General features: G+C 48.7%; 1 protein-coding gene across 1 annotated transcript; it reads right to left on the bottom strand.

Annotated features, from left to right (window-relative positions):
- Positions 1 to 966: 966 nt before the first annotated feature.
- Positions 967 to 27,913, bottom strand: PRDM9 (PR/SET domain 9). The gene is made up of 11 exons (XM_040970837.1): positions 27,885 to 27,913; positions 20,746 to 20,866; positions 20,439 to 20,562; positions 20,150 to 20,257; positions 10,725 to 10,774; positions 9,138 to 9,294; positions 7,132 to 7,230; positions 6,681 to 6,952; positions 5,998 to 6,065; positions 4,101 to 4,294; positions 967 to 2,492 (listed from the first exon to the last, which is right to left on the bottom strand). Exons 1-11 carry the CDS (start codon positions 27,911 to 27,913, stop codon positions 1,129 to 1,131), a joined length of 2,586 nt encoding a protein of 861 aa, XP_040826771.1. The 3' UTR covers positions 967 to 1,128.

Here is a 27,913-nt window from a genome sequence, read left to right as displayed (position 1 = left end):
AACCCTAACCCTAACCCTAACCCTAACCCTAACCCTAACCCTAACCCTAACCCTAACCCTAACCCTAACCCTAACCCTAACCCTAACCCTAACCCTAACCCTAACCCTAACCCTAACCCTAACCCTAACCCTAACCCTAACCCTAACCCTAACCCTAACCCTAACCCTAACCCTAACCCTAACCCTAACCCTAACCCTAACCCTAACCCTAACCCTAACCCTAACCCTAACCCTAACCCTAACCCTAACCCTAACCCTAACCCTAACCCTAACCCTAACCCTAACCCTAACCCTAACCCTAACCCTAACCCTAACCCTAACCCTAACCTAACCCTAACCCTAACCCTAACCCTAACCCTAACCCTAACCCTAACCCTAACCCTAACCCTAACCCTAACCCTAACCCTAACCCTAACCCTAACCCCTAACCCTAACCCTAACCCTAACCCTAACCCTAACCCTAACCCTAACCCTAACCCTAACCCTAACCCTAACCCTAACCCTAACCCTAACCCTAACCCTAACCCTAACCCTAACCCTAACCCTAACCCTAACCCTAACCCTAACCCTAACCCTAACCCTAACCCCTAACCCTAACCCTAACCCTAACCCTAACCCTAACCCTAACCCTAACCCCTAACCCTAACCCTAACCCTAACCCCTAACCCTAACCCTAAGCCTCATACTGGCCCTCAGCCTCAAACTGGCCCTAAGCCTAACCCTAACCCTCACCCTCACCCTCACCCTAACCCCGAAACTGATTCTCTGGTTAGCTCAGAGGCTCCAGCCTTACATTCTTTGGGGTTTGAAGCCCCTTGGGCACTTGACCTGGAAACCCTATCTGTAATAACAGGAGCAGAATTAGTCATGTTGCTAGATTTTCAGATTTCATGGAAGCAAATTTATTAGAGCAGGGTGTATAGATGCATAGATGTACACACATAAACGGTGGAGGGTGCTGTGTGGGAAATTCACAAGTCAACATCCCTGAAAAGGCAACCCTCCTCTGTTTGTCCAATTCATCTCATCACATAAGTGGAAGAATTGTTCAATCTCTACTGTACTGGGAATGTAAGACTCCTTTAAGCTGTGGTGGGTTACACTTCTCTGCTGTTGAGATGATACTATTTACTCACACTCCCTGCACATGTAGGGCTTCTCCCCTGTGTGCGTCCTCTGGTGTTTGATGAGGTGTGACTTCACTGTGAAGCCTCGCCCACACTCCCTGCACACGTAGGGCTTCTCCCCTGTGTGTGTCCTCTCATGTGTGATGAGGTGTGACTTCTGTGTGAAGCCTCGCCCACACTCCCTGCACATGTAGGGCTTCTCCCCTGTGTGTGTCCTCTCATGTGTGATGAGGTGTGACTTCACTGTGAAGCCTCGCCCACACTCCCTGCACACGTAGGGCTTCTCCCCTGTGTGTGTCCTCTCGTGTCTGATGAGGCTTGACTTGTCTGTGAAGCCTCGCCCACACTCCCTGCACACGTAGGGCTTCTCCCCTGTGTGTGTCCTTTCATGTGTGATGAGGCTTGACTTGTCTGTGAAGCCTCGCCCACACTCCCTGCACATGTAGGGCTTCTCCCCTGTGTGTGTCCTCTCATGTCTGATGAGGTGTGACTTGTCTGTGAAGCCTCGCCCACACTCCCTGCACACGTAGGGCTTCTCCCCTGTGTGTGTCCTCTCATGTGTGATGAGGTTTGACTTCTGTGTGAAGCCTCGCCCACACTCCCTGCACATGTAGGGCTTCTCCCCTGTGTGTGTCCTCTCGTGCGTGATGAGGTTTGACTTCACTGTGAAGCCTCGCCCACACTCCCTGCACACGTAGGGCTTCTCCCTTGTGTGTGTCCTCTCATGTCTGATGAGGTTTGACTTCACTGTGAAGCCTCGCCCACACTCCCTGCACACGTAGGGCTTCTCCCCTGTGTGTGTCCTCTCGTGTCTGATGAGGCTTGACTTGTCTGTGAAGCCTCGCCCACACTCCCTGCACATGTAGGGCTTCTCCCTTGTGTGTGTCCTCTCATGTCTGATGAGGTGTGACATATCTCTGAGGTCTTGCCTACCATCTCCACACTTGACTGTTACTCTGCTTGGCAGCCCTGCCCTCACAGATGATTTTCCTGTGTCCTGTGCATTCATTTCCTGGTCAATTCTGGGACCTTCCTCTGCCTTTCTCTCACCCACCCTCGAGGCCTCCACCTGTCCTTTGCGGAGGCTGCAAAAGGCCGCTGAGATCTGCCTCTGCCTTGTCCTGGTGGACACGGGTCTGGAATTTTCAATCACCTCTTGACCTTCAACCGTGTCATTCCAGCTGTGTGCATCAGGCGGTTCCTGGTGCTCAGTCGCTCGACAGGGGTTCACTGGTTGCAGGTGTCTTGGTGATGCTTTTGGGAAGACCTGAGAGTGACTGCGCTCCGTATGTCGACTGAGGAACTTGTGACTGGAGAAGGCCAGTGAGCATGAGGGGCAGGGATGGATTTCTGGCTTTGACTCGGCTGAGAAGAGGAGGGTTCTTGGTTAGAGCAGACAGACAGGCAGGCCACCTGCTTTGCTGGGGGTGAGGCCTGCCTCACTGATTTTTTATTTTTCTTTATTTATTTTTCTTTCTTTCTTTCTCTCCCTTTTTCTTTTATTTTCTTTTTTTATTTTTTAAGAAACATCCATTTCTTTTAACGGAATGGCAGATTTACAGAGAAGCACACACAGAAAAATCTTTCATCCATTGGTTCACTCCCTAAATGGTTGCAATGGCTGAAGCTGAGCCAATCTGAAGCCAGGAGCCAGAAGCTTCTTTTGTGTCTCCCACACAGGTGCAGGGTCCCAAGGCTTTAAGCCGTCCTTCACTGCTTTCCCGGGCCACAAGCAGGGAGCTGGATGGGAAGTGGAGCAGTCGGGATACGAACTGGCACTGATATGATTCTAGCCCTGCCCTCTATGGCACTTTGGGGAGTGAACCAGTAGATGAAAGATCTCCCTCTGTCTCAACTCTGCTTTCAAATAAGTAAATAAATCTTCAAAACAACACAAAACAAAAAGATAAGGCCCAGTGCCATGGCTCAGTGGCTAAATTCTTGCCTTGCCACACCGAAATCCCATATGAATACCAGTTTATATCCCCAGTGCTCCACTTTCCAGCCAGCTCCTACTTGTGGCCTGGGACTCAGGTCCTTGGGACCCTGCACCCACATGGGAGACCTGGAAGGGACTCCTGGCTTTGAATTAGATCAGCCCTAGCTATTACAGCCACTTGAGAAGTGACTCAATGGATGGAATATCTTTCTCTCTGTCTCTCTCTGTAAATCTACCTTTCCAATAAAAACAAATCTTAAAAAAAAGTTGGGCCCGGTGCGATAGCATAGCAGTTAAGGTCCTCGCCTTAAACGCGCCTGGATCACATATGGGCACCGGTTCTAATCCCAGTGGCCCCGCTTACCATCCAGCTCCCTGCTTGTGGCTCGGGAATGCAGTTGAGGACGGCCCAGGACCTTGGAACCCTGCACCCCTGTGGGAGACCCAGAGGAGCTCCTGCCTCCTGGCTTCGAATTGGCTCAGCTCCGGCTGTTGCAGTCATTTGAGGAGTGAACCATCGGACGGAAAATTTTCCTTTCTCTCCTCTCTGTATATCTACCTTTCCAATAAAAACAAATCTTAAAAAAAAAAAATTAGTCTTAGGACTGTGCATCAAGCACTGGGATCCTATATGGGTGCCAGTTCATGTCCTGGCTACTCCACTTCCCTTCCAGGTCCCTGCTTGTGGCCTGAGGAAGCAGCAGAGGACGACCCAAAGCCTTGGGACCCTGCACTTTTACATGGGAGACCTGAAGCTCCTGGTTCCTGGCTCCTGGCTTCAGATCAGCTCAGCTCCAGCTGTTACAGTCATTTGAGAAGTGAACCAACAGATGGAAGATCTTTTTCTCTGTCTCTCCTTCTCTCGATACATCTGCCTTTTCAATAAAAAATATTTTTAAAGAATGAATCTTTAATCTAAAATCCACCTGGTTTAAAATTTGACTGACTTTACAGTGCATTGGGTTCTAGTTAGAGATGAACCACAAACGTTCACAAGCAGAATTCTTTCTTTAAAGAGTAGAAGTGTTACTAACCTTTGCCTGCCGTGAGCTCTTCCTTCCACTTGCTGCCCCATTTGATACCCAGCTCCCGGCCGTACTCGTCCCCGTACCAGACCAGCAGCTCACAGCCCTGCCTGATAGCCTGGCAGGTGCGGTAGAATATCTGCCTGTGGTATTGGAAGGCCACCAGATTCTGCTCCTCGTCGTTCCGAGCACAGTTCACATACCTGAGTGGAAACAGATGCTGAGTTCCCACTCAGTCAGATTTGATCCCTGTCTGTCACATGATGGTCTCCAGCCTCTGTTAGATTTATCAGCCACCCAAGAAAGAAAATACCAGCCAAGTATAAACAGGCTTTTATTATGCAAAGAGAAGTCCATTCCTGGGCCTTTTCCATGCAGCGGACGGAGAAGGACCACAGGTGGGAGGGACAAGCTGGGTAGCAGAGACAAAGCTTTTATACCCCCTCTGACATGGGTGCTGGCACCAGCCCTGTATGGGCCTGATAAGACAAGAAATATTGGCCTTCGTCCATACTTGGCCTGTATGTGGCTTTGACGGCCTTCGGTGTAGGCCAGATCTCTGCCTGAGGTTACTGTGCTGTCCACTCACTTCCTGTAACCATAGTAACCATCACCCTTCTCCTTGCCTCCTCCCCACCCCCAACTCTGGAAGAGCTTTCTCTCTTGGTCTCTCTCACAAGCTCAGTGAATTCGCAGGTCTATTTACATAGCGTTCATCCTACCAGCTTTTCTCTCTTCCCTAATCCGCCAAGACCCAAGCCCAGGCTCACTTCACTGGGAGGAAGCAGTGATGTCAGCTTCTCTAGGGTCAAACAACCTTCGGTTGGTGCTTAGTGAGGGAGCCTACTCCTGCCTCCACTCAACTCTTAGCTGAAGTCTACCTTCTTCTTTTGAAATGTTTCTTCATTTTACTATTTTGATGTCTGCCTTCTTTTGGGAGGCCTTTCTCTAACCTCCCGAGGAACTATTTCCTTACCTTCCCAGGTTTCCATAGCAAAAGAGTTGTTTTCCTCATCCACATTTCTTATCTGCTGAAGAAGACCCTCTCAGAGACCCGTGGTCTTGCCACAGCTCATGTCTCCTCAGGACTCAGAACACAGAGAGGTGGGGCATCTGCTGGTTCACTTCCCAAATGGTTACAACAGCCAGGACTGGTTCAGGCTGGAGCCAGGAGTTTAATTCTGGCCTCCCACGTGGGTCAGGGGCCTAAGTACGTGGGCTTCCCTAGGCACATTAGCAGGGAAGAAACTGGAAGTAGAACAGCTGTGATTTGAACTGGAGCTCTTATGGGATGCTGGTGTCACAGGAGATGGTGTAGCCCGCTACACAACACCAGCCCCCGGGACCCAGTTTTGACCTCACTGAGGTTGGGACAACTTCCTGCCTCAAAATTCATGGTCCTTTGCTTTAAGCTGTCGAGACATTGTGTAGTTCTCTAAAGAAAGCGGAAATTACGGCTAAGGACACTGGCTTCGGATTGGCATGGCATCGGCCGTTGCGCTCACTTGGGGAGTGAATCATCGGACGGAAGATCTTCCTCTCTGTATATCCGCCTTTCCAATAAAATAATAATATTAATAATAATAATAATAATAATAATAAATCTTTAAAAAAAACACTGGAAATGTTTAGTAAATGTTAGTTATACAGTGAATCCAGTGTCCCCAGTGGATCTAGGCTCCTCGAGGTTACCCTTGTGCCCCCATTTTATCTAGTATATAGATTATGTTTTGATAAAAGATAAGTTATAGTTTTTATATTTTATATCTTTTAAAAATGGTCATGAAAGTAAAGAGCATTATCTGCAGATGGCAGAGGAGCAGTGGATGTAAAAACACCTGAGGGGGCATAAGCAGAAAGACATCCCAGCTTATGAGACACAAATGTGCTCCTCTGTGGGCCTCACCTCATCCAGTTGGCCTGAGACGGATCCTTTCCATCCACGTACTCATAGCAGTTCCTCCCCTTGGTGATCTGAGTTTCAGAAACAGAAGTTAAAGTCTTCCAGAAGTGGGAGATTGAGCAGAATCACTCAGCTCATCTGTTGTCAGTGTTCTTGGGCCTTCATGGGTTCAGCCAGTCGTTGTCCCCACACAGCGCGCTCCTGGCACCCTCGGGGCAGAGGACCTGGGAGGAGGCACTGCTTCTTCTCTACTGCCCTTGCCCTGCTCTCTCTTACCCTCTCATTTGTAAAGATTTATTTTACAGGGGAGTAGACAGAGAGAGAGAGAGACCTGCTGGTTCACTTCCCTGATCTGAAGCCAGGAGAATCTTTCAAGTCTTCCACATGGGCGGGAGGCCCAAGCACTTGAAACATCTTCCACTCATTTCCCAGGCCATTAGTAGGGAACTGGAATGTAAGTGAGCAGCCAGGACTTGAATCAGGCCCATAGGAGATATTTGCACTACAGGCAGAGGCTTAACCTAATATGCCACAGTGCCAGCACCTTACATTCTCCATTTTACACAGGAGTTTTACATCTGTGCGAAAACCACCAAATGAACTAATTGTGTTGTCCCCACTCACATCCCATCAAAGGCACAGAAGGGGAAGGGAGCCAGAAGACAGGAAGGGACGGCACTTCTCACCAGCCAGGAGTAGCCACTATTGGCAGCCTCTTCCTCTTCTGTGACCTGGCCTTCATAGGGACCAAAATGCAGCCCTAGTGGCAGATCAGTTGTCTCATTCCACACTCCAAGTCCAGCTTCAGGGATGCCCGATGGTCCAATTCTCAGCCCAGAAGGCAGACTGAGGACTGAGCGGTGAGGGTGCCCCTTGCCCACTGGGTTGTCCTTTACAAACGTCGGGGATCCGTGAACAGCACAGCTTTCAATGAAGAAGTTCTGACACATCTCACAATCTAGGGATGAGAGAAGCAGGCTTAAGAAAGTGCACTGCGTGTTGCTGGGACACAGAGCTGCAGAAGCAGCCCAGCCCTCACAACCTTTAGCCAAATTTGCCCTCCAAGTCACCAGAGGAGGGGAACGATGTGGGGCCAGATGATGAGATGAATGCTGCGTGAGCTTACGGGTCACTTACAGAGGTAGTCGTCGTCCTGAGGCTCACTGCACTCTTTGTACGTCCGACTCTTCCTTTTCCTCAAGCTGTATATCTTCATGTCAGTCTTTCTTCTTCCTTCTGAGTCGGAGGGAGTGGGTGAGTAAAGGTAGGAGGCTGAGCACTTGTCCCTGCCTCATCAGAAATGTGAAGCTTCCTCCCATCAGATTGCTCCCCATGCTTCTATGCAACTTCTCTCTTCCTCTTGCCATTAAATATTGGCCCAAAGAGACCAAGATTTGGGGACCCTGGGATGACTTTGGGTAGTTGCCCTGGGTACCGAGGCAGTTGGGAGGCCTGGGTAGTTTCTCCTCTTCTCTCCCCCTTTCTCCCGATATAGGAAGAAAAAAAAGACACTTTGAAAAAATGGTCACTTCTATTTTTTCCTAATCCCTGGCAATGCATCCTTCTCAACTATACAAACATCATCAAACACACACATACACACAAAGAAAAGGAAACATGGCTTGCATTATCACAGATCACCTCGCATGTATCAACTATTCTATTTTTAATGCTTTCAAGTAATATGATGGCCTTCACAAGTTCATGAAAAATTATGGGGATTTCAAAAAAAAGTTTACTGGACCTGGCGAGGTAACCTAGTGGCTAAAGTCCTCGCTTTGCATGCACCAGGATCCCATATCGGTGCCGGTTCATGTCCTGATTGCTGCACGTCCCATCCAGCTCCCTGCCTGTGGTCTCAGAAAGCAGTCGAGGATGGCCCAAGGCCTTGGGACCCTGCACCTGTCGGGGAGACCCAGAAGAAGCCCCTGGCTCCTGGCTTCAGACCAGCTCAGTCAGCTCTGGCCACTGTGGCCTCTTGGGGAGCGAACCAGTAGATGGAAGATCCTTCTCTCTAATTCTGACTTTCCAATAAAAATACAAATAAAATCTTAAAAAATGTTTTACCATCAACAAACTTATGTTTCAATTCATCTCTTTTTCAGTAACTTTAAAGATTGTTTATTTAAGAGGCAAAGAGAAACAGAAAGAGGGAAACAGAGAGATGCCATCCACTTATTCTTTCCTAACAGCCTGGAGCCAGGAACTCAATCCAAGTTTCCCACTGGGTGGTCCTGGTGTGATGGCTCAGTGGCTAAATCCTTACCTTGCATACAATGAGATCCCTTATGGGCACCGTTTTGTATTCTAGCTGTTCCACTTCCCATCCAGTCTTTCCAATAAAACAAACAAACAAACAAAAAAAAAACCTTAACAAAAAAGGTCCTGAGACATAATATTTGCAGCAGTGATGATGCAAATGATTGAGTTCTTTCATTTTTAAAGATGTAATTTTATTGGAAAGACTGATTTTCAGAGAGAAGCAGATAGAGAGAAAAGATCTTCTGTCCACTGATTCACTCCCTAAGTGTCCACAATAGCTGCAGCTGAGCCAATCTAAAGCCAGGAGCTTCTGCTAGGTCTCCCATGCAGGTGCAGGGTCCCAAGGCCTTAGGCTGTCCTCTACTGCTCTCCCAAGCCACAAGCAGGGAGCTGGATGCGAAGTGGAGTAGCCAGGACAAGAACTGACACACATGTGGGATCCTGGTGCTTGGAGGTATAGGATTAGCCAAGCAGGCCATCATGTCAGGCCCACATCTCAGAGTTAGGGTTAGGGTGATGCTAGAGTCAGCAGCATCTAGAACCGGGTCCTCTGGCGTGGGACCCGGGTTGAACTTACATCTTTACTTGAAAGCTACCTGATTCCCACGATGATGTTTTTCTTCGTAGGCTATGTTCCCTTAGCCTCATTTTGCAGATCAACACCCAGAACCTCAGAAAAGTCATAAGAGTCTCAAAGCCTTTAGTTCTTTTCTGTAGATTATAACCCAATATTTAAATCCAGAATTAATGTATTCACAGGTTAGGCTCCATTGCAGTTTGTGGTCTCCTAGTTTAGTCTAGCATTAGTCCGCCCCACATACCCTGTTCTCCTCAGCCTTTCTAGAGGGCCTGGAGAGACTACAGTCCCCAAGTTCTCTTACCCAGTCTACATGTGGAGTGCTGTCTAGACACACTTGCTTCTTCAGGAGGGAACGCTGGCTTCTGGCCCTGCTTGGAGTCGGTTGGCCTCAGGAAATATGCTGTTCCTGGTGATCCCTTCACACTACACTCATGGTGTGCAGGCTCCTTGGCCATTCCCTTTAACACAAGAGTCACATATTGAGAAGACAATGTTCTCTTCTTTAGCTCTTTAGGGCTTGCAATGCATTTTCGTGTGCATGACTATATTTGATGCTTCGACAACTCTGGGAGCTGTCTGAGGTGTCTGACTCCTGGGGCGGGGGCAGGGGAAGCAGTGTCCACGTAGAATCCACGTCCCAGGGCTCTGTCCCTCCAGTTGGTTTTTAATGTCTTCTGTGCAGACAGAAGAGGGGGAGGGAATGTACTTGGAAGATGAACTGCAGAACAACGTCTGTGAAAGAAGATGGGGTGGGGGTTTACAGAGAAAAGGGAACTAACTAACCCTGACCAGTCATCTCTCGATGGATGGGAGAAGGTAGGAAAGCAGGGAGTGAGCTGCATCAATGAGCTCAGGCAGAGGTAGAAGCAGTGACACGTAAAATGGCACTGAAAGTTGTAAATTGCAATATCCTCAGAAGAATATTAGACTCTGCAATTAGATGAATTGGTGCCTGGATCAATTCTGTCGAATTAAGGTATACCGCCAGCTGTTTTGCTTCAGCTTCTTTTCTTATTCTTTAGATGGTCTTACATATTATACAGAAATGTTTATTATGCGCTCTTGAATATGGATTGAATGTGAGATTAATAATTTTTCTCATGGTCCTGAGCTGTGCCCGGGACTTCTGAGATCTGGGACCGAGTTGGGCTCTCAAAGAGCCCGTCATGCAGAGGCAACAATCAAGTGACTGCAAGTCACAGGGAGCTACCTCAGAGGAGGGGGCTGCCATTTCTCCAGGCAGGGTGCAGGTGAATTCAGCTGTAGAAGATGTGTTTCCAATGGATAATGAACTGGTAGGAAGCTGTAAGTCTTTGCCATGAAGCCCAAAACTCCTCAGGGCTTAGCGATGCTTCCTCTCACCAGAACGAGTCCCTTGTGAGGGTGGGGTCCTTTCCCTTCTTGTCTAGACACTCACAATAAACTGCCTGTATCTTTGCAAGTATCCTGTGGTCAGTCTTAGTGCATCTCTCACCTTGGCTTGGCAGGGACAAATCAAACAAAATAGAAGATGACTAAAACAGCACAAGCCTTACCAAACTTGTGAACGTTTTAATGAACCTGTACGTGCTTTAGATGAATATTGGATTTCACTGTGACACCACTCACTGTGATCTCAAGTCTGTGACTGATTCCTCATCTATAAAATGACTATATCGTGGCAGCTACCTCCTAGCGTTGTCAGAAGGGTCAAACAGATATATTCACAGAAAATGCTTAAAAACAAAGTCTGAAATTCTGTGAAAACTAATGCTCTTCACGATGGGCCAGACCTCATGCTAGCGAGATCACTACCAGAAGACACAGCTAACACACACCACACAGCTTCTCCACTGGGATGGACCTAGAAGGAGTGCTCACTCAGCAATGGGATTTGGGAGATGCTCACCTTTTGATGTTTGCTCTGTTCCATTCTGTAGGTCATCCTAGGAGGCTTGACTGGAAGTGACAGCAAATCAGTGTTGGTTAGTGAGCACTGCCCAACTTTGGAAATCCTCATTAGAGAAGGAATTCTGAGCCAGAGTGGTGGCTCAGATTGAGTATGATCCAGAATGAACTGCCCAACTTTGGAAATCCTCATTAGAGAAGGAATTCTGAGCCAGAGTGGTGGCTCAGATTGAGTATGATCCAGAATGACTTAAACATGCTTTCTGAAACTATCATTTTTTTTTAAAGATTTATTTATTTTTGGAAGGTCAGATATACAGAGAGGGGGAAAGACAGAGAGGGAGATCTTCCATCCGATGGCTCACTCCCCAAGTGGCTGCAACAGCCGGTGCTGTGCCAATCTGAAGCCAGGATCCAGGAGCCTTTTCTGGGTCTCCCACACAGGTGCAGGGTCCCGAGGCTTTGGGCCATCCTCGACTGCTTTCCCAGGCCACAGGCAGGGAGCTGGATGGGAAGCAGGGCTGCCAGGATATGAACTGGCGCCCTTATGGGATCCCGGAACATGCAAGGTAAGGACTTTGTCCACTAGGCTACTGCACCAGGCCCAAACTGTTTATGTAGAATAGATAAAACCAGGGCTGGTGTGATGGCTCAACTGGCTAATCCTCCACCTTGCAGCACTGAGATCCCGTATGGGTCCCAGTTCATGTCCCGGCTGCTCCACTTTCCACCAACTCCCTGCTTATGGCCTGGGAAAGCACCACCGTGCTGGGCCCTAGTCATCATTTTCATAGGAACAGATTAGAATTGTCGTTTCTGGGCCCAGCGCAGTGGCGCAAGTGGTTAAGGTCCTCGCCTTGCACGCCCGGGATCCCATATGGGCGCCGGTTCTAATCCCGGCAGCCCCGCTTCCCTTCCAGCTCCCTGCCTGTGGCCTGGGAAAGCAGTCAAGGACGGCCCAAAGCTTTGGGACCCTGCGCCCACGTGGGAGACCAGGAAGAGGCTCCTGGCTTCGGATCGGCATAGCATTGGCTGTTGCACTCACTTGGGGAGTGACTCATCGGATGGAAGATCTTCCTCTCTGTCTCTCCTCTCTGTATATCTGCCTTTCCAATAGAAAAATAATAAAAATAAATCTTTAAAAAAAAAAAAAAAGAATTGTCGTTTCTAGGGTCTGGGAGCAGACTGAAAGACTGGAAGGTGACCCAGGAGGCCTAAATCAGCGGGGCACTGTGAAGACACCAAGTCCTCAGATATGGCATGACTTTTGAACTGATTCTATCACATAGGAAATGACTGTTATACCTAAAGCCTTACACTTTACAGCCTTTATAAGGAAAAAAAGAAAAAGATTAACCATTTCATCATTTGTCTCTTCCTGGGGTAAACAACTTCAGAACCTGAGAATGTCATGTACCCCCTTAATAAAAAGCCAAATTATAATCCTAACCCTAACCCAGCTTGATTTTTAATATGGTTGGTAACCATTACATAAATCAATTTTATGGAACACTACTCAAGCACATGCCAACCCTGCAGGAAAGATGTAAAATTTCCCCAGCTGTAGGTAATTGCCTAGGCTGCCTTGTACTTAGGCAAGTGTTACACTGCTAGGAGAAAAGCGGCCAGTAGTTGGCAGCCACTCTGGGCCTGCTTAATGCCATCTTTGTGTTAACTGTACCAGTGTGCCAGCACAGTTGCTTATTCTCTGGGGGGAAGGGAGAGGAGTGCCCTCACTCCACCATGGGCACATGCCACCTGGGGCTGCTACCCCAACTGCTGCCCCCATGAATGTGTGTGGGAGTGTGCATTGTTAGGGATGGGAGGATTGTGGACAGGTCAGAATGGGGCAACTGAGCACTTCTCCGACACATAAAATTTCTGGGGGTTTCCATGGCCTGGGTCACTGTACCCAAAGGTAATCAAGGGAGCTGAGATGGGGTAGATCAGAAGGAGGAATCCACAGGGCCTCCCTGGGTCAGGCCAAAGCACCCGACCACAGGCACAAGAGCAGGCACTGGGGCAGACCAGATGAGACTAGGTCATAGCACCTGCCAGTAATTACAAGAGCTATGTTACGGGAGAGTTTGGTAGGGGTTCTTTGAGGCAACCCTGACTAGGCCACAGCACCTGATGGAAAAGTTTCAGGGCTGGGGATGAACCATGCCAGGCTGGATTGCAGCACCTGCCAGCACTTGCAAGGACTAGGGCTGGGAACGGGCCTGGTAGATCTTTGGGGATGCATCTGCTAGGCTGCAGCACCCTCTGGTGGTGTGGGTGGGCCAGCCTGGGCTAGGCCACATCACCCATTGGTGTGTGTGAGAGCTGGATCTGGAAAGGATCCTCAGAGGTCTGCACAATTAAGCTGCAGCACCTGCCAATACAAGCAGGTGCCAGCTGTGGGCAGACCAGGACACAGCACCCACCAGTTCACACGGAAACAGGTTTGCAGCTGGTTGGAGCATTCGGCAGTGTACTTGAGAGCTGGTTCTGGGGTGGGCTGCACCATGGTACCTGCAGGCACACACAGGTCAGGTCTCAGCCTGGGCTTAGTTGAGATTCTTGGGGTCACCCTGACCAGGTCCCTACTGGTGAATGTGTTGTTGGGTCTGGGAGTGGACTGGACTGGGCTGAGCACAGTGCCTACTGGTACATCTGAGAGCTGGATTTAGAGAATCAACTCTGTAGCAGCTCTTAGGAGTCAGCACAATAAGTCCCAAGAAACACCACAGAGACATCTGGTCGGCCTTGGAGTACATGTTGTGAGACTGGGCCACCTTCATTGCTGATTCTGTGTAAGGAGAGACAACATACTGTGCTGGGGTCCGTGTGATGGATGTGGAAGACAGGAAGGTGTGAAGAGTATCGTTCTATTGCAGGCAAGGCCGCAAGGAACTTCTTGCAGTTTCGCCTCCCTTTGCATGGACACCGAACAACCCCATTGAGATTTCTGTAATCTATTTAGGCATTGTCTGCCTCTGCGGAGTTACTGTTAAATATCAGTAGGAGCTTAGAAGCTGATGTTGCTGTTACCGTTTTTAGCCAAAAAGCTGTTATTGCTGTTATGGCTGCATCCTGTGGCAATATGCTAATCAAGGGTGCTAACTCCCCTTTTGATCCTATGCTAATCAAGGGTGTTCTGTCTTCAGGTGTAGTGGGAATCTATTCTTTCCCTCTTTCTTTGATCTTTTAGGTCCCTCCTGTGAAGTTCTTCCTTCCCTGACTGTCTCAAGACCAAGCTGTAGAGTAATCATGGTAGGAATGTGTTACTGATTGATATGCACCATCTACTGAACTTTTTCCTAGCCAGGCGCCAGGTGCCACGCACCAGGTGGTTAACATCCTAGCATTAGGTGAAACAAATGGCAGAGTTATCTTTAGAAACACCCACTTGGGCCCAGCGCAGTGGCGCAAGTGGTTAAGGTCCTCGCCTTGCACGCCCGGGATCCCATATGGGCGCTGGTTCTAATCCCGGCAGCCCCGCTTCCCTTACAGCTCCCTGCCTGTGGCCTGGGAAAGCAGTCGAGGACGGCCCAAAGCTTTGGGACCCTGCACCCGCGTGGGAGACCCAGAAGAGGCTCCTGGCTTCAGATCGGCATAGTATCGGCCGTTGTGGCTCACTTGGGGAGTGAATCATCGGACGGAAGATCTTCCTCTCTGTCTCTCCTCCCTGTATATCTGCCTTTCCAATAAAAAATAATAAAAATAAATTTTAAAAAAAATGAGAAACACCCACTTGACCATGACGTAAAAAGTCTGAGCCAGAGTTTGACTGATTTTGTATAAATAAAGCGGACAGCTTTTGTGCATTGTCCATTATGATCAACAGTTCCTAGTGGTCCATCTCTTTCTTTCTTTGTGCCTCATCCATGCACCCTTCGTGAGTTTCGAACTCAGCTGGAGCTGGACTCCAGCAAGTGGTGCCCAATGTGGGGCTCGAGGAAGGTAAGTCTTTTCTTTCTCTTTGCAGCGTGGATAGGACTTCACCCAGGGTGCTGCAGGCCCCCTGACAGAAGGTCAGGTTAGGAGGGGTGAATAGTCAGAACCTATATTGAGAAGTTGTGTACCCTCTGTGCTGTAAAAATGGGCCAGAACGATTCTAGTGAAAGAAGTTTATATGCTGATATTATTAAACATACCTTACATAGGAAGGGCATTAAAGCTAGCAAGAAGCAATTATTAGAATTTTTACAATTTGTACAAAAAGTTAGCCCGTGGTTTATTGAGCAGGGCACTTTAGAATTAAACACATGGGACCAGGTAGGGAATGATATGAAAAGGTGGTACCAGAGTAATGGACGAGTGGGCATGCCATCCTCTGCATATGCTATTTGGAATGTTTTATGGCAGGCACTAGATGTGGGACCTGAGCCTTATCCCGCACCTTCAGCTCAGCGGAGAGAACATACTCTCCTTCTTGATCCTCAGAAGGGAGGCTTAGGCCTTAGTTATAGCTCAATGGAAAGTGTCTGTCCTGAAGATAATGTAAAATATTGTAAAACTGATCAGGGAGGTTTATCAGATGAGGAAGAAGATTTTTTAAAACCAGAAATATTTAGATCAGGAGTTAGAGATTGTGAAAAGGGGCAAATGGCTGAGTTACATGATAATAGGTCTCCTGCTGTTGATAATAAGCCTTCAAGGTATTCTGCCTTGTAAGCCCCTTCCAGCAAGACCAGATCCAGCAAAGATTGGCTTTAGGGGGGCAATGCGGCAGGAACATAAGGAAGGTGATTTTTTCTGTTTTCCTGTTGCCTATGAATGGGATGAACCTGAATGGAAACCGTTGCCTCATAAGCCTATTAAAGAACTAAAGCATGCTGTCTCTGACTACGGGCCAAACCCCCCGTACACTATGACAATGGTGGAGGGACTAGCAGCTAAGTGGATGACTCCATATGATTGGGCCCCCCAAGTAATGGGGTCATGTATGGATATTGTCTCTGAAAGGTACAAAACTAAAATGATGAGTGCTGCATTAAGCAATGGTTTAAAGCAAAATAGACCTAAATGTCATAATTGTGGCAAATTGGGACATACGTGGAAAGATTGTAGGAAATCAAATACCCAAAAATCTGGCCAACAAGTTATGGGTTATCCAAAGGCCTGTGGTAACAGGGGGACTTTCAAACACCCTACTCACCTTGCAAGGTTTCAAACCACTACTATTCAGAAGCAAATGAATGCTAAGTGTTCTAACTGTGGGAAACCCAGTCACCTCCTGAAACAATGCCGAGCAACATCTCTTTTAGCTCAAAAAAGTGGCACTAATACTGCTAAGGATCCATGCCCTAAGATAAGTTCTAAATGTCACAGAGTTGTACATTGGGCAAAAGTATGTAAATGTAAATCTAAAATTGATCATGATGGCCAGCGCCTGTTGTCAGGAAACTCCTAGGCCTTGAACAATCAGAGGTTTAAAAGGCAGCAATATTTTACCCAAGCTGTGACTATAGAAGAGTAACAGACTTAAAATCTGATATTGATTATGGAAATGCTAATTAAAAGTTGGTATCTTCCTTGGCAATTAATTATGCTATCTACTGTTCACACTCCAACTGGATGATTGTGGCAACAAGGGCCTTTAGAGTGGCTGCATCTCCTTTCTATGTATAAAAAGGTTATTACTCCTTATTGTGCTTTGGTCTCCACCTTAATTATAATGAGATATCATAGGAATAGGAGCCTTTTTGCAAAGATATAAATTAAATAATCATTCCTTATAGCTCTTAACAGCTTATTTAATATCCGAGGATGAGACATGACAAATAGCGCTCTTAACCCTTGTGGGTACAATTTCATGACTTAGCTGAAAACCCCCTTTTACATTTTATTAAAAGTCATCTGGTTATATTTCAAAAGATTTGTTCCTTAACTCCTTTGTTTTTAACCCTTTTCTGTTTCCTTAACCTGCTTCTTTAGTCTTTACAGATGGGTCATCTAACAAAATAGTTTCTCTAATCATAGATTTTGAAAATATCCTTACTGGCCAATGAAAAGGACCCAATTTCCTCTTAAAATTTGGAGGAGGGAATGCTTTCATTTTTCCACAGGTCATGGACTTGCTGACGTGGATTCCAGATCACTAATTAGGCATCCTTGTCCAGTTTACATTTCCACCCACTTGCCATTTCGCAACGGCAAGCAGCCTCTACAGAAGTTCCTCCTCCTGCCCAGCAATTTCAGGGTTAAACTCCTTTCTCTCCAGCAGGTACAGTCATTCCCTGACCTCCACTAGCTCCTGTTAGGCTACTCATCTCACAGGTGCAGTTTCTCTACTTTTTTCCTTTGTCAAGTCTCCCACCTCCAACCTTTTTTAGCCAAAAGCGGCAGGGCAGGAGATAAACTAACCTGAGCCCAAAGAAAAATATCTAGCATCTTGTACTTTATAAACAATGTTTGTACAAAATTAACATCTCTTAACTCTATTAAATTTTTATCTTTGAATTCGTGAATTTTATGAATATAACTCTTAAGGTATTGTTTAAGGCTTTTCTTTAAAAGGGTAACATTTACACCAAATATAAACTGGTATAAAAGTAACATCTAACTCACTGCTAAGTTTTTTCCAGGTATAGGATGCACCCATGTGCTTTTATCTGCTAGTAAGAATACTGTTTGCAGCATTTTCTAAAATATTTATCATTGATTCATGGAATTAAAGTCTGATCCTCTGTTATAACAGCAAAGTTTTGAAAGCACATATTATTATAACATCTCCTGTTAATTGTTTTTTTATCTAATTAATGATTAAATCTTTCTAGTTAGCTCCAGCGAACTCCAGACCTGACTTTGTTGAAGTGTATCAGAATATATGTTGAAGTGATCTTTGTGTTTTCTGCTTTTCAGTATGTTCACATTGCTTCAGATTGATAAAAGATGAGATCAGATGAGAAACCATCTGAATAACCATGCAAACTTATTTTACTACAAACAACAGGTTATTCTAACCAATTTATAATTTCAAAATGTCTAAGATCTTAGATCATTACTGAAACTACTTTATTGCTTTTTCCTAAATTAAGGTTGCTTTTGGCTCACATAATTTAAGCCTCAGACTATCATTGAAAATGTTTTAAGTCATCCATATGCTTGTACTGAAGTTCACTTAATAACCAGGTTACTCATGGTATATTTTCACTGCCTTTTTAATGTACTATTTAAGCCTGTATCTTTATTTTAAATTTATTATTTAATAGTTTTCACCTGATTTTGTTACTAAGCGTGATTAGCTTTCTCTTCACTTCTACTTCCTTTCTAAAAACTCCAAAAGGCCTCTCTGAATATACAGGTAGATCTCCAGAATTTATATAGGTATGGATAACTTATAAACCTGACTTCCCAAAGACTGCCTTTACAGCCCAATTTCCTAGAGGCCCAGAGGAAGAGTAGTGACCTAGGTCCTGGGAGGTACCTTGGTGCTATCTCTCCTTCCTGCTTCCCTCTGGCCAAAACAACAGAGTTTCACTAGCCTCAGTGCTACCCTTGCTGAGGTCAACGGACACTTCCACCCAGAAATGTTTTAAAGGCCAAATGTGCGCAGAAGATCAACACCTGCCATGAGGACACGTCACGTGTACATCTGCTGACTACCATCTACCACCAAAGACATCCCCACGCAGGACTCAAGCTACTTCCAAAAGGACTGCTGATAAGTAACATTCCTCCCTTACAAGATGGAGCCTTAAGCTTCCTCTAGCTTTTCCTGAGATGGCTCTGTATACACTGTAACTTGTACAAAGTGTGTTGTCACTGATTGTCTTAATTCTAACCTTATGCCTGGTACTTTTGGTGTCTTGAGAAGACTGGAATGCACATGAAAGAAAGGACAGCTGCCTCTCTGATTCAACAGAGGACCTTGAGTGCTTCACAAAAAGATGGAAAAAAGCAGGTTGTACAATAAATTCTACAGGCCAAAGTCTCTACCATGCATCCGAGGCTATGGGCGTACCTAAACACAGATAGCAAGTAAGGGAAGTGATATCACTCCTGGTGCAAGGAAGCCAACAGGCACTGACAGCCTGCTCAAGCAACACCCTCAGGACGAGAGCAGGGGCCATCTCTGCCTCGGGGTGCTGATGTGATCTGGCAGCAAGGAGAGGGGCCACATCTCCCTCCCCTCATCGCAGTCACAGGAGGGAGGGGTCCTCCCCTCTTCTCCTCCCCACTTTCTTCCCATCTACTCAGAGACCTGCAGAGACCCCTCACCCATGTAACAAGCATTTAAAAATAAATAAATACAAGTTTTTAAAAATATCAAAAAGAAATATGTGAATTTGTCACCAAACAGACGTGTGTGTGTGTGTGTGTGTGTGTGTGTGTGTGTGCTTGTCACTTTAACCTCTGAGTCTCCACGGTAGGTTGCAGTCAACAATGAGAGGGGCAGATGGGCCATCACTCAATGCTGCCTTTCAATCACATCAGATGAAATAGTTTGAAAGATGTGTTGCATGTGACACGCACATAGCCAACTTAAAGGGACAAATCTGTGTCAGGTGATTTCTCAGAAGAAAGGAGTAAAGCGATTCAGATAGATGCACAGATGTGTGGTAAACTATGGCGCTTCATTCTCCACTGGAATTCTCCCTGACGAAGCCTTTCAGTGTGACCAGCAGTGGCTGTCACTCGAACAGCCCGGGGACCCAAGCCCCGTTCCTGGGAGACCGCAGTGCTTCTCTCCAGTTCAGGTCAGTTGATTCTATCCTAAACTGCCCTGTTCAAGCAGTAGACCAGAAATGAGCCATTCACTTTCCCATCAATTACACATCTTACTATTTCCTTGATGCTGATGCTGGTCTGTGAAACATGTGGGAAACAACAGAGAAACTAAATATTGTGTCATGCCCTCTCTGAGAATCAAAACAGGCTCATTCTGAGTTCACACAATGTAAATATACATTAATAGATTACCTTTCACGTCACTGCTTCTTCTAAAACATCTGACTCAATCATCACACTATAATGAGATCAGTGTTAGGAAGCCTTTGGGAGCATTTTAAGTTTAGTTAAGCTTTTCAGAGCTGCTTTTTGATCAACAATGTTTAATAAAAACAAGTTATAAAAGCAGTTTTAAATTGTAAACATACAAAAACGGAGAGTGAAAACCCTATATACCTCACAGTTCAGCCAGTCTCTGCTGTTTTACACCCTTTATCTCCATTTCTCAATCCAAAGACAAAATTCAAAGCAAAGCAATGAAACAAGCTGCAGCGGGGCACCTGCTGGCCCTGCGGTCACTCCTGCAGTGACACTGCTGGGAATGTGTTCAGACACTGGGCCACTTGAGTCTATAACTAACGCAGTTGCTGTGGCCTAACAGGAGCATAAACTACAGCTGAGTCTTCAGTGCCCTGTGGTAGCTCCGAGACACAGCTAAGCCTGACCCCTGGCCTGGCCCGGGTCACCTGGGACCCTCCTGGCCCTCACCTTGCGGTCTAGGCGTCCATTCCTCGTCGGAGTCGTCGGTGTCATCCTCTCGGGCTCGGCCTGCCAGCCTCCGGCGGCACATGAAAGCCGGCCTGGGGGCTCTGAAACCTGTACAGAAGCAACATCTTCATCCTCCGAGGGCAGAGCCAGGAGGACCAATGAACGAGGATGGCCCTGGAAAGCGCCCCAAAGCCGAATGGGCCAGGAGGGCCGAGGCCACTCGCCAGCCTTGCATGGCCACACCGCAACACTGCCGTCCTGACTCGCCCGCGCGACCGGGACGGGGTACCTATGGCCAGCAGCGCGCTGTAGTTCCTCTTCACGTTGCGGTAGCGGATCTTCTCCGACTCGCTCATCTCCGCCCACTCCGCCCTGGAGAAGTACATGCAAATGTCGCGGAAGGCGTCGGGGACCTGAAAGACGCGGGTTCTGGTCACGGCGCAGCACAGCCGGCTCTGTCCCCGGCCAGCCCCGCGCCCTGCCGACCCCGCGCCTCGCACACCAGGCACTGTTGACCTCGCCCCCTGCATCCCGGACACCACCGATCCCGCCTCCCCATGACCTCGCACCCCGCGCCCTGCACCCCAGCCTCTCACCTCCTGCTCCCCCTGCGCCCGGCCCGCGTGGGCCCCGAGGCTCGGCTCCACGGGTGCGGCGGCGCTCATGGCCCTGGGACTCCGCTCGTACTCGGGGTGCGTCCCGCCGCAGGCCGGGCTCCTGACGGAGAAAGAAAGCACGGGTCGGTGGGGCCCCCCGAAGGGGCAGAAGCTTGGGGTCCCTCAGGGCGGCGGGGTTTGGGTCCCTCAGGGCGGAGGGGTTTGGGGTCCCTCAGGGCGACGGCGTTTGGGGTACCTCAGGTCGGCGGGGTTTGGGGAACCTCACCCTTGCGGGGTATGGGGTCCCTCACGGTGGCGGGGTTTGGGGTCCCTCAGGGCCCGGGGTTTGGGGTCCCTCAGGGCGGCGGGGTTTGGGGTCCCTCAGGGCGACGGCGTTTGGGGTACCTCAGGTCGGCGGGGTTTGGGGAACCTCACCCTTGCGGGGTATGGGGTCCCTCACGGTGGCGGGGTTTGGGGTCCCTCAGGGCCCGGGGTTTGGGGTCCCTCAGGGCGGCGGGGTTTGGGGTCCCTCAGGGCAGAGGGTTTTGGGGTCCCTCACGGTGGCGGGGTTTGGGTCCCTCAGGGCGGCGGGCTTGGGGTCCCTCAGGACGGCGGGGTTTGGGGTCCCTCAGGGCGGCGGGGTTTGGGGTTCCTCAGGGCGGAGGGGTTTGGGGTCCCTCAGGGCGACGGCGTTTGGGGTACCTCAGGTCGGCGGGGTTTGGGGAACCTCACCCTTGCGGGGTATGGGGTCCCTCACGGTGGCGGGGTTTGGGGTCCCTCAGGGCCCGGGGTTTGGGGTCCCTCAGGGCGGCGGGGTTTGGGGTCCCTCAGGGCAGAGGGTTTTGGGGTCCCTCACGGTGGCGGGGTTTGGGTCCCTCAGGGCGGCGGGCTTGGGGTCCCTCAGGACGGCGGGGTTTGGGGTCCCTCAGGGCGGCGGAGTTTGGGGTCTCTCAGGGCGGCGGGGTTTGGGGAACATCACCCTTGCGGGGTATGGGGTCCCTCAGGGCAGAGGGTTTTGGGGTCCCTCAGGACGGCGGGGTTTGGGGTCCCTCAGGCCGGAGGGGTTTGGGGTCCCTCAGGGCGGCGGGATTTGGGGTCCCTCACGGTGGCGGGGTTTGGGGTCCCTCAGGGCGGCGGAGTTTGGGGTCCCTCAGGCCGGAGGGGTTTGGGGTACCTCACTGTGGCTGGGTTTGGGGTCCCTCAGGGCGGCGGAGTTTGGGGTCTCTCAGGGCGGCCGGGTTAGGGTCCTTCACTGTGGAGGGGTTTGGGGTCCCTCACGGTGGCGGGGTTTGGGGTACCTCGGCTGAGGAGATTTGGAGCGGCTCCAGGTGAGGGGATGTGGGGCGCAGGGCTGGAGTTTAGGGTCCCCTGTCACTGCAGGGCGCGGCCCCGCCTCCCGCTCTGCTCACACGCCGCCGCCTCAGCAGGGAAGGCGACCCAGGGGAGCTGAGACCGCCCCGGAGACACGACCAAGGCGGGAACGCCGATTGGCCGGCCGGGAGCTCAGGGGGCGGGACGAGGGCGGAGCATGCCTGTCAGTCACGGATGCCTCCACCCCGGATCCAAGGCCTGGGCGGGGCTGGGTCTCCTCTTGCGCCTGCGCAGTTGCCTTCTGCGAGACAGGACAGGGTTCGGGTTCAGGGCTGGGTTCCGGTTCGGGTTCTGGTTAGCGTCAGGATTAATGGAACAGACCAGAGGAAGAAGATGATTTTATCACTCTACACTGCGGCCATCATCCACACTTTGAGGATGACTTTGTCTAAGAAAACATAAGCCTTTTATAAAACCCAGAAAGAACCCGGGTGTCATACAAAGCTTCCATTAATCCTCATCTTATGTGAAGCTAGAAATTCTTAGAATAGGGAGAAGACATTAACACAGAATCCTGGTATACTTTGATTTCTTACTTGTAATCCATTCACTGACAACTTGCTTGTTTGGGGACCTAGGATGCTGACAGGGCCCCCAGTATTTAGGCAAATGTTCCATCCACTGGTCTGCCCTACGTGAGGAACCGGGTTCCCTTTTTAGTTCGCCTCTCGAGGTAAGGACGCTTTCCTCAAGCCCCAACTGGCCGCAGGTCAATCGGGACAGAATGAGCAACTACAGTCTTGGACCTATGATCCCCAGACTCCACGGGGATGTCTGTTGGCTAATTTCAAAGACATGGAACTAGGCTAAGACTTATGCCGCCAACGTCTTACCCCCTCAATGATTCAAAATGACTAGCCGAGGGCATGTTTAACTGTAATATCCTCACGAAATTGGACAATTTCTGTCACTGCAACAGCAAGTGGTCCAAGCTATCTTACTGTAGACCTTTTGGGACGTCCGTTCCTGCCCTAAGCTTTGCTCTTTCTGTTCTGTGTCCCAAGTTCTCCTGGTTCAGGCCAAGCCTTCCCCCTTCTTGGGCTTCTCGGACCCAAAGCCTGATCATACTTTCTTCATTTCTCCCTCTCCCCGTCCCTACAGCACCACCCTTGACTCAGGAACTATATCCGACTTGCCAGCTGTGGCCAGACGTGTATCCCATGACTTCATGCACATCTCCTCCTCCCACCCAGCAACACAGGGTTAAACTCTCTTTCTGACTCTTCCCCCTTCTGCAGCAACAGTCACTATGGCTTCTCCTGTCCTCCTTCTTTCTCTGATAAGCCACTCTGCCCACAGCTGAGTTTTTTTCCCCCAAAGACATTATAACTTTTCGTCCCTTCTCTCTTTAGCAAATATAACTAAACAGAACAACGGTATTTTAAAATCCTTTTAAATGGATTTTAACTAGTCAATGGCTAAGTTTTCTAGCTACCTCCAGCAAAATCTAGATCGGATTGTGTTAAATGTACTAACTCTTATCTGCAACGATTTTCATATTAAGATATTCCTTGTGTTCTCTGCCTTTCATTAGATTCTCATTACTTAAGATCAACAGTTATGTTTATTTTAAAGGTATTTGAGTGATCATTTTATGTCAATAATTAATCTGATTTACATCATGTCATGTAAAAAGATTCTATTTCAACTTGATATTTTAAGCCTACTTTACACCCTTGACAGGAATTAAAAAAAAAAAATCCAAAAGTGGGCCCGGCGCGATGGCACGGTGGTTAAAGTCCTAGCCTTGTATGCCCGGGATCCCATATGGGAGCCCCGCTTCCTGTCCAGCTCCCTGCCTGTGGCCTGGGAAAGCAGTCAAGGATGGCCCAAAGCCTTGGGACCCTGCGCCCGCGTGGGAGACCTGGAAGAGGTTCCTGGCTTCGGATCGGCATAGCATCGACCGTTGCGCTCACTTGGGGAGTGACTCATCGGATGGAAGATCTTCCTCTCTGTCTCTCCTCTCTGTATATCTGCCTTTCCAATAAAAATAAAATAAATCTTTAAAAAAATTAATCTATCATATGTGATTTTAAAGTTATTAATCTTTCACTTATTTTTCTTGTCAACAAGGAAAGTGAATAAACCCTACTCACTGAGGAAATCATTAAAATTGGAAACACCAGGGCCCAGCGCGATGGCGTAGCAGTTAAAGTCCGCGCCTTGTAAGCTCCAGGATCCCATGTGGGCACCGGTTCTAATCCTGGCAACCTTATTTCCCATCCGGCTCCCTGCTTGTGGCCTGGGAAGGCATCGAGGACGCCCTGGAGTCTTGGGACCCTGCACCCACGTGGAAAAACCAGAAGCAGCTCCTGGCTCCTGATTGGCTCAGCCCGGGTGTTGCGGCCGCTTGGGGAGTAAATCATCAGACAAAAGATCTTCCTCTCTGTCTCTCCTCCTCTCTGTAAAACTGCCTTTCCAATTTAAATAAATAAATTAATATATCTTTTTTAAAAATTGGAAACACCAGATGTTCATATATTAGAGTTCCCAAAGTACAGCGGCCCAACTTTGATTTTGTTTTTCAAATTTATGATAATATTAAAGTGATAGGCATTCAGAAGAAACGGTTTCCACTTTTCAGTATTGACAATCTTCTAGGCCACACAGCTGCAGGGCCACATGCTCGTGCTGCTGAGCAGCGCTAGTAACCCTTAGCTTCCACTAAGCCACCAGGAGGGAAAGCAATCCATTCTTCAGAGTACTGCTTTGGTAAGCTACAGGTGCTGGTTGCATTTTTGTATTACAATCTTTTTTCTGCTTCATGACGGATTGAGAATGTTGTTGCATTCTTACTTGAGGAGCATTTGTAATTTTTCATTTACATAATTCCATGTTTCTGCCATGTTTATTCAGGGTCAAGTCTGTATATGCATAGTGAAACAGATGAGGCATGGGAAGGTTTGAAAGGGCTAATTGTACAGGTGACTGTACTCCTGGAAGTCTGGAATCTCCAAAGAGACACCTACATCCTGTTATGAGCAAAACTCTTGTTTCCTGAAAGACCGGGAGGCAGGCAGGAGATAGGGATAATCTTGGAGTTTTTAGGTTTACGGGAAAGACAGCACCTTCGGGGCATATTTTTTTATTACTGTCTGCATTGAAGTGATATGATCAGGACCCCAAAGCCTATACGTTGTAACTTCTTATTGCATGCTTTCTGTTTTGTGTCACTGTTGGCTCCTAATCATGTACTTGCTCACTGTCACGTAGCTTTTGATTCTCTTGCTACAAAAATCCCACAATTGTTTCATTCAGGGCGCTTTTGCTTATGGCAAGAGGTTGCCCTTGAATTAGACATTAAAATCATTTCACTCACCTTGAAGTTTCTCTCGGGTTCATTGAACCCCAACAAAGATTCCTTTTTCTTTTTTTTTTTTAATAATCTTTTACATAGTTGATTAGGGCACAAAGCGTCAAGGGTTACAGGAAAGTGGGTAAGACCATTGTTTCCATATTTTTTGTGTGTGTGTATATATCTGGGGTAAGCAGGGAGACAAAGGGAGAAGCCTGACTCAACCTCCCACCCTATCCTAGGGTCTCCGATGTGGGGCATGCTTTAAGGGCACAGCTCAAGTGGTTTTGATAGTTCAACATTCTGAATTTATGTCAATATTGCCAGTCCAAGCACAATGAAATCTCTTCAGAATCCACTGACTGACATACTCCACCTTAGGGTCTCCGTTTGCCCAGATCTTCATTGCCAACACATGGCTGGGGCAGATGATCCGTTTATTCTGTCCTCCATCCTCTATTGTGGTACCAGGTGTCCTCTGCAGGCTCCAGTGGACTGCCACTTCCTCATGTGTACTTGGATATACTGTCTACTGTTCCATCTGAGTCTCTGAGGAGGCTCAGCTTTGACACATGCACTCCATGGTGAGACCATGGAACCTGCGATTCTCTTCATAACTGGGGTTCTGAGATCAACAGTTCAGTTGGAGGGGGTCCCCAAAGAAACTTCATCTGAGGTGATCCCAGATCTGATTCTTGTATGTGCTTTTCACTATAGGGTCTGGCACAGTCCATCGCCCCATTCAGCTTATGCCTATGCTGGTGGTTGCAATTGCTAGGTCAATCCTGTCTCTAGCCCTGTCTTCCATATGAACCAATGGGTGTTGCAATCGAGCCTGATTCTGCCCACCTCACACTCGGCCCTCACGCAAATCAGTGGGAGTTGCAGCCTACTCTGGGTGGCTTCCAATAACCCCCACCAGCCTGTTCCCTATCCTGGTTCCCATGCTTGCCAATATGTAAAGCAGACTTGTTCAGTCTGTCCCACATCCCATTCAGCTCTTAGACATGTCAATGGGCATTGAAGCCTAGTTCAACCCAAACTTTCCAAAAACCCACATTCGTGCTGACAGAAGCCATTCTGTCTAGCTACCCATGCCCCATTTCTGGTTTTCATGCTCTCCAGTGGGAATGGTAACCCAAGAGAGAGGTGCCCACTATTTCCCTCCTGGGCCCACTCCCACTCCTGGATCATGCACTCTCCAGGTGGTTCTGCAGTTTAACTTGACAGAATCAGCCCCCAGTGCCAGCCTCTACCAGCTGATGCTGCAGCAAAGCCCAACCAACCCTCACCCACTCTGATTTATGCTTGAACACTCTGATTTATGAACAGTCAGCCCAGCCTGGCTTTCCCCTGATCTAGCTCACATGAGACCCACAGGTGTTGTAGCCCTGCCTAGTCCGATCTGCTCCCATCCCAACTCATACTCCCCAGTGGGAGTGGTGGTCAGGCAGCAGAGCCCTCCACATTCCCCCTAATAGCACTGCCCCCTCCCCTGCTGGTTCTCACTTGTGCTGGTTGGGTGCTGTGGCCCAGTCTGGTACGGCCCACCTTACCTTGACATTTGCCAGTGGGTGCTGTAGCTTGGCCCGGCCCACCCCCAATTCTAGCTCCAGCTAGTGGGGGTTACAGACTAGCCCAGCCAGCAGACATCTAATTCCAGCTATAATGTGTACTGGTATGTGTTGTGACTAAACCTGGCCAACCTGCACTCTGTTCTGGTGTTCGGATTCGCCAGCAGGTGAAGTGAACTGGTTCAGCCTGGTCTACCCCCGACCTGTGCCAAAAGTATGCTGGTGGGTACCTTTCCATGGCCTGGTCTGGGCTACTCCCTATCATGATTCTTGTGCTCACCTGCAGGGACTGCATCCTGACAGAGGAGTTTCCTAAGCTCCTCCATCAGAACCTCTCCCTATGCAAGATCTTGTGCAGACCAGGGGGTCCATGAGCCAACCCTACTCAGTCCACCTCCTGTCCTGGCAGTAACAGTGGCCTTTCCTGACTGGCCTTCAACCCATTCCAGCTCTTATTGTTGGATATTTCAGCCCAACCAAGGCTCGTCTATACCCAGACACAGCTCACACATGGCTCAGTAGGGGCAGAGACCTAGCCTAGTCCATCCTACATCTACCCTAGTTCTCACGAGCACCAGATGGTGCTGAGGTCTAGCATGGCTCAGTGCACCCAGCCCCAGTTCACACTTGTGCCAAGGGATACTGCAGCCATATCCAGACCTGAACACAGCCCTCACTCTGGCCCCCAAACTCCTCAGTGGGAACCCCAACCTAGCAAGGGTGTCCTCTTAGCTCCCCAACCAGACCTGATCACAGACGTAGATTGTGCACATGTCAGTGGTTGCTCTGATCCAGCTTGGCATAGATCCTCACCTGTCTTGGCCTTTGCCTTCGATGCTGTGGCCTGACATCCTTGGTTTATGCAAACCAGTCAGTGTAAGAGCCTAGCTCAGCATGACCTGTGCTCCAGCCTATCGGGGTCCCTCAT

This window comes from Ochotona curzoniae, unplaced genomic scaffold, assembly GCF_017591425.1.
Source record: "Ochotona curzoniae isolate NIBS_2020 unplaced genomic scaffold, NIBS_Ocur_1.0 scaffold_4937, whole genome shotgun sequence".
Lineage (NCBI taxonomy): Eukaryota > Metazoa > Chordata > Mammalia > Lagomorpha > Ochotonidae > Ochotona > Ochotona curzoniae.
The sequence above is the reverse complement of the archived record's forward strand: the minus strand, read 5'-3'. Positions and strand labels throughout refer to the sequence as shown.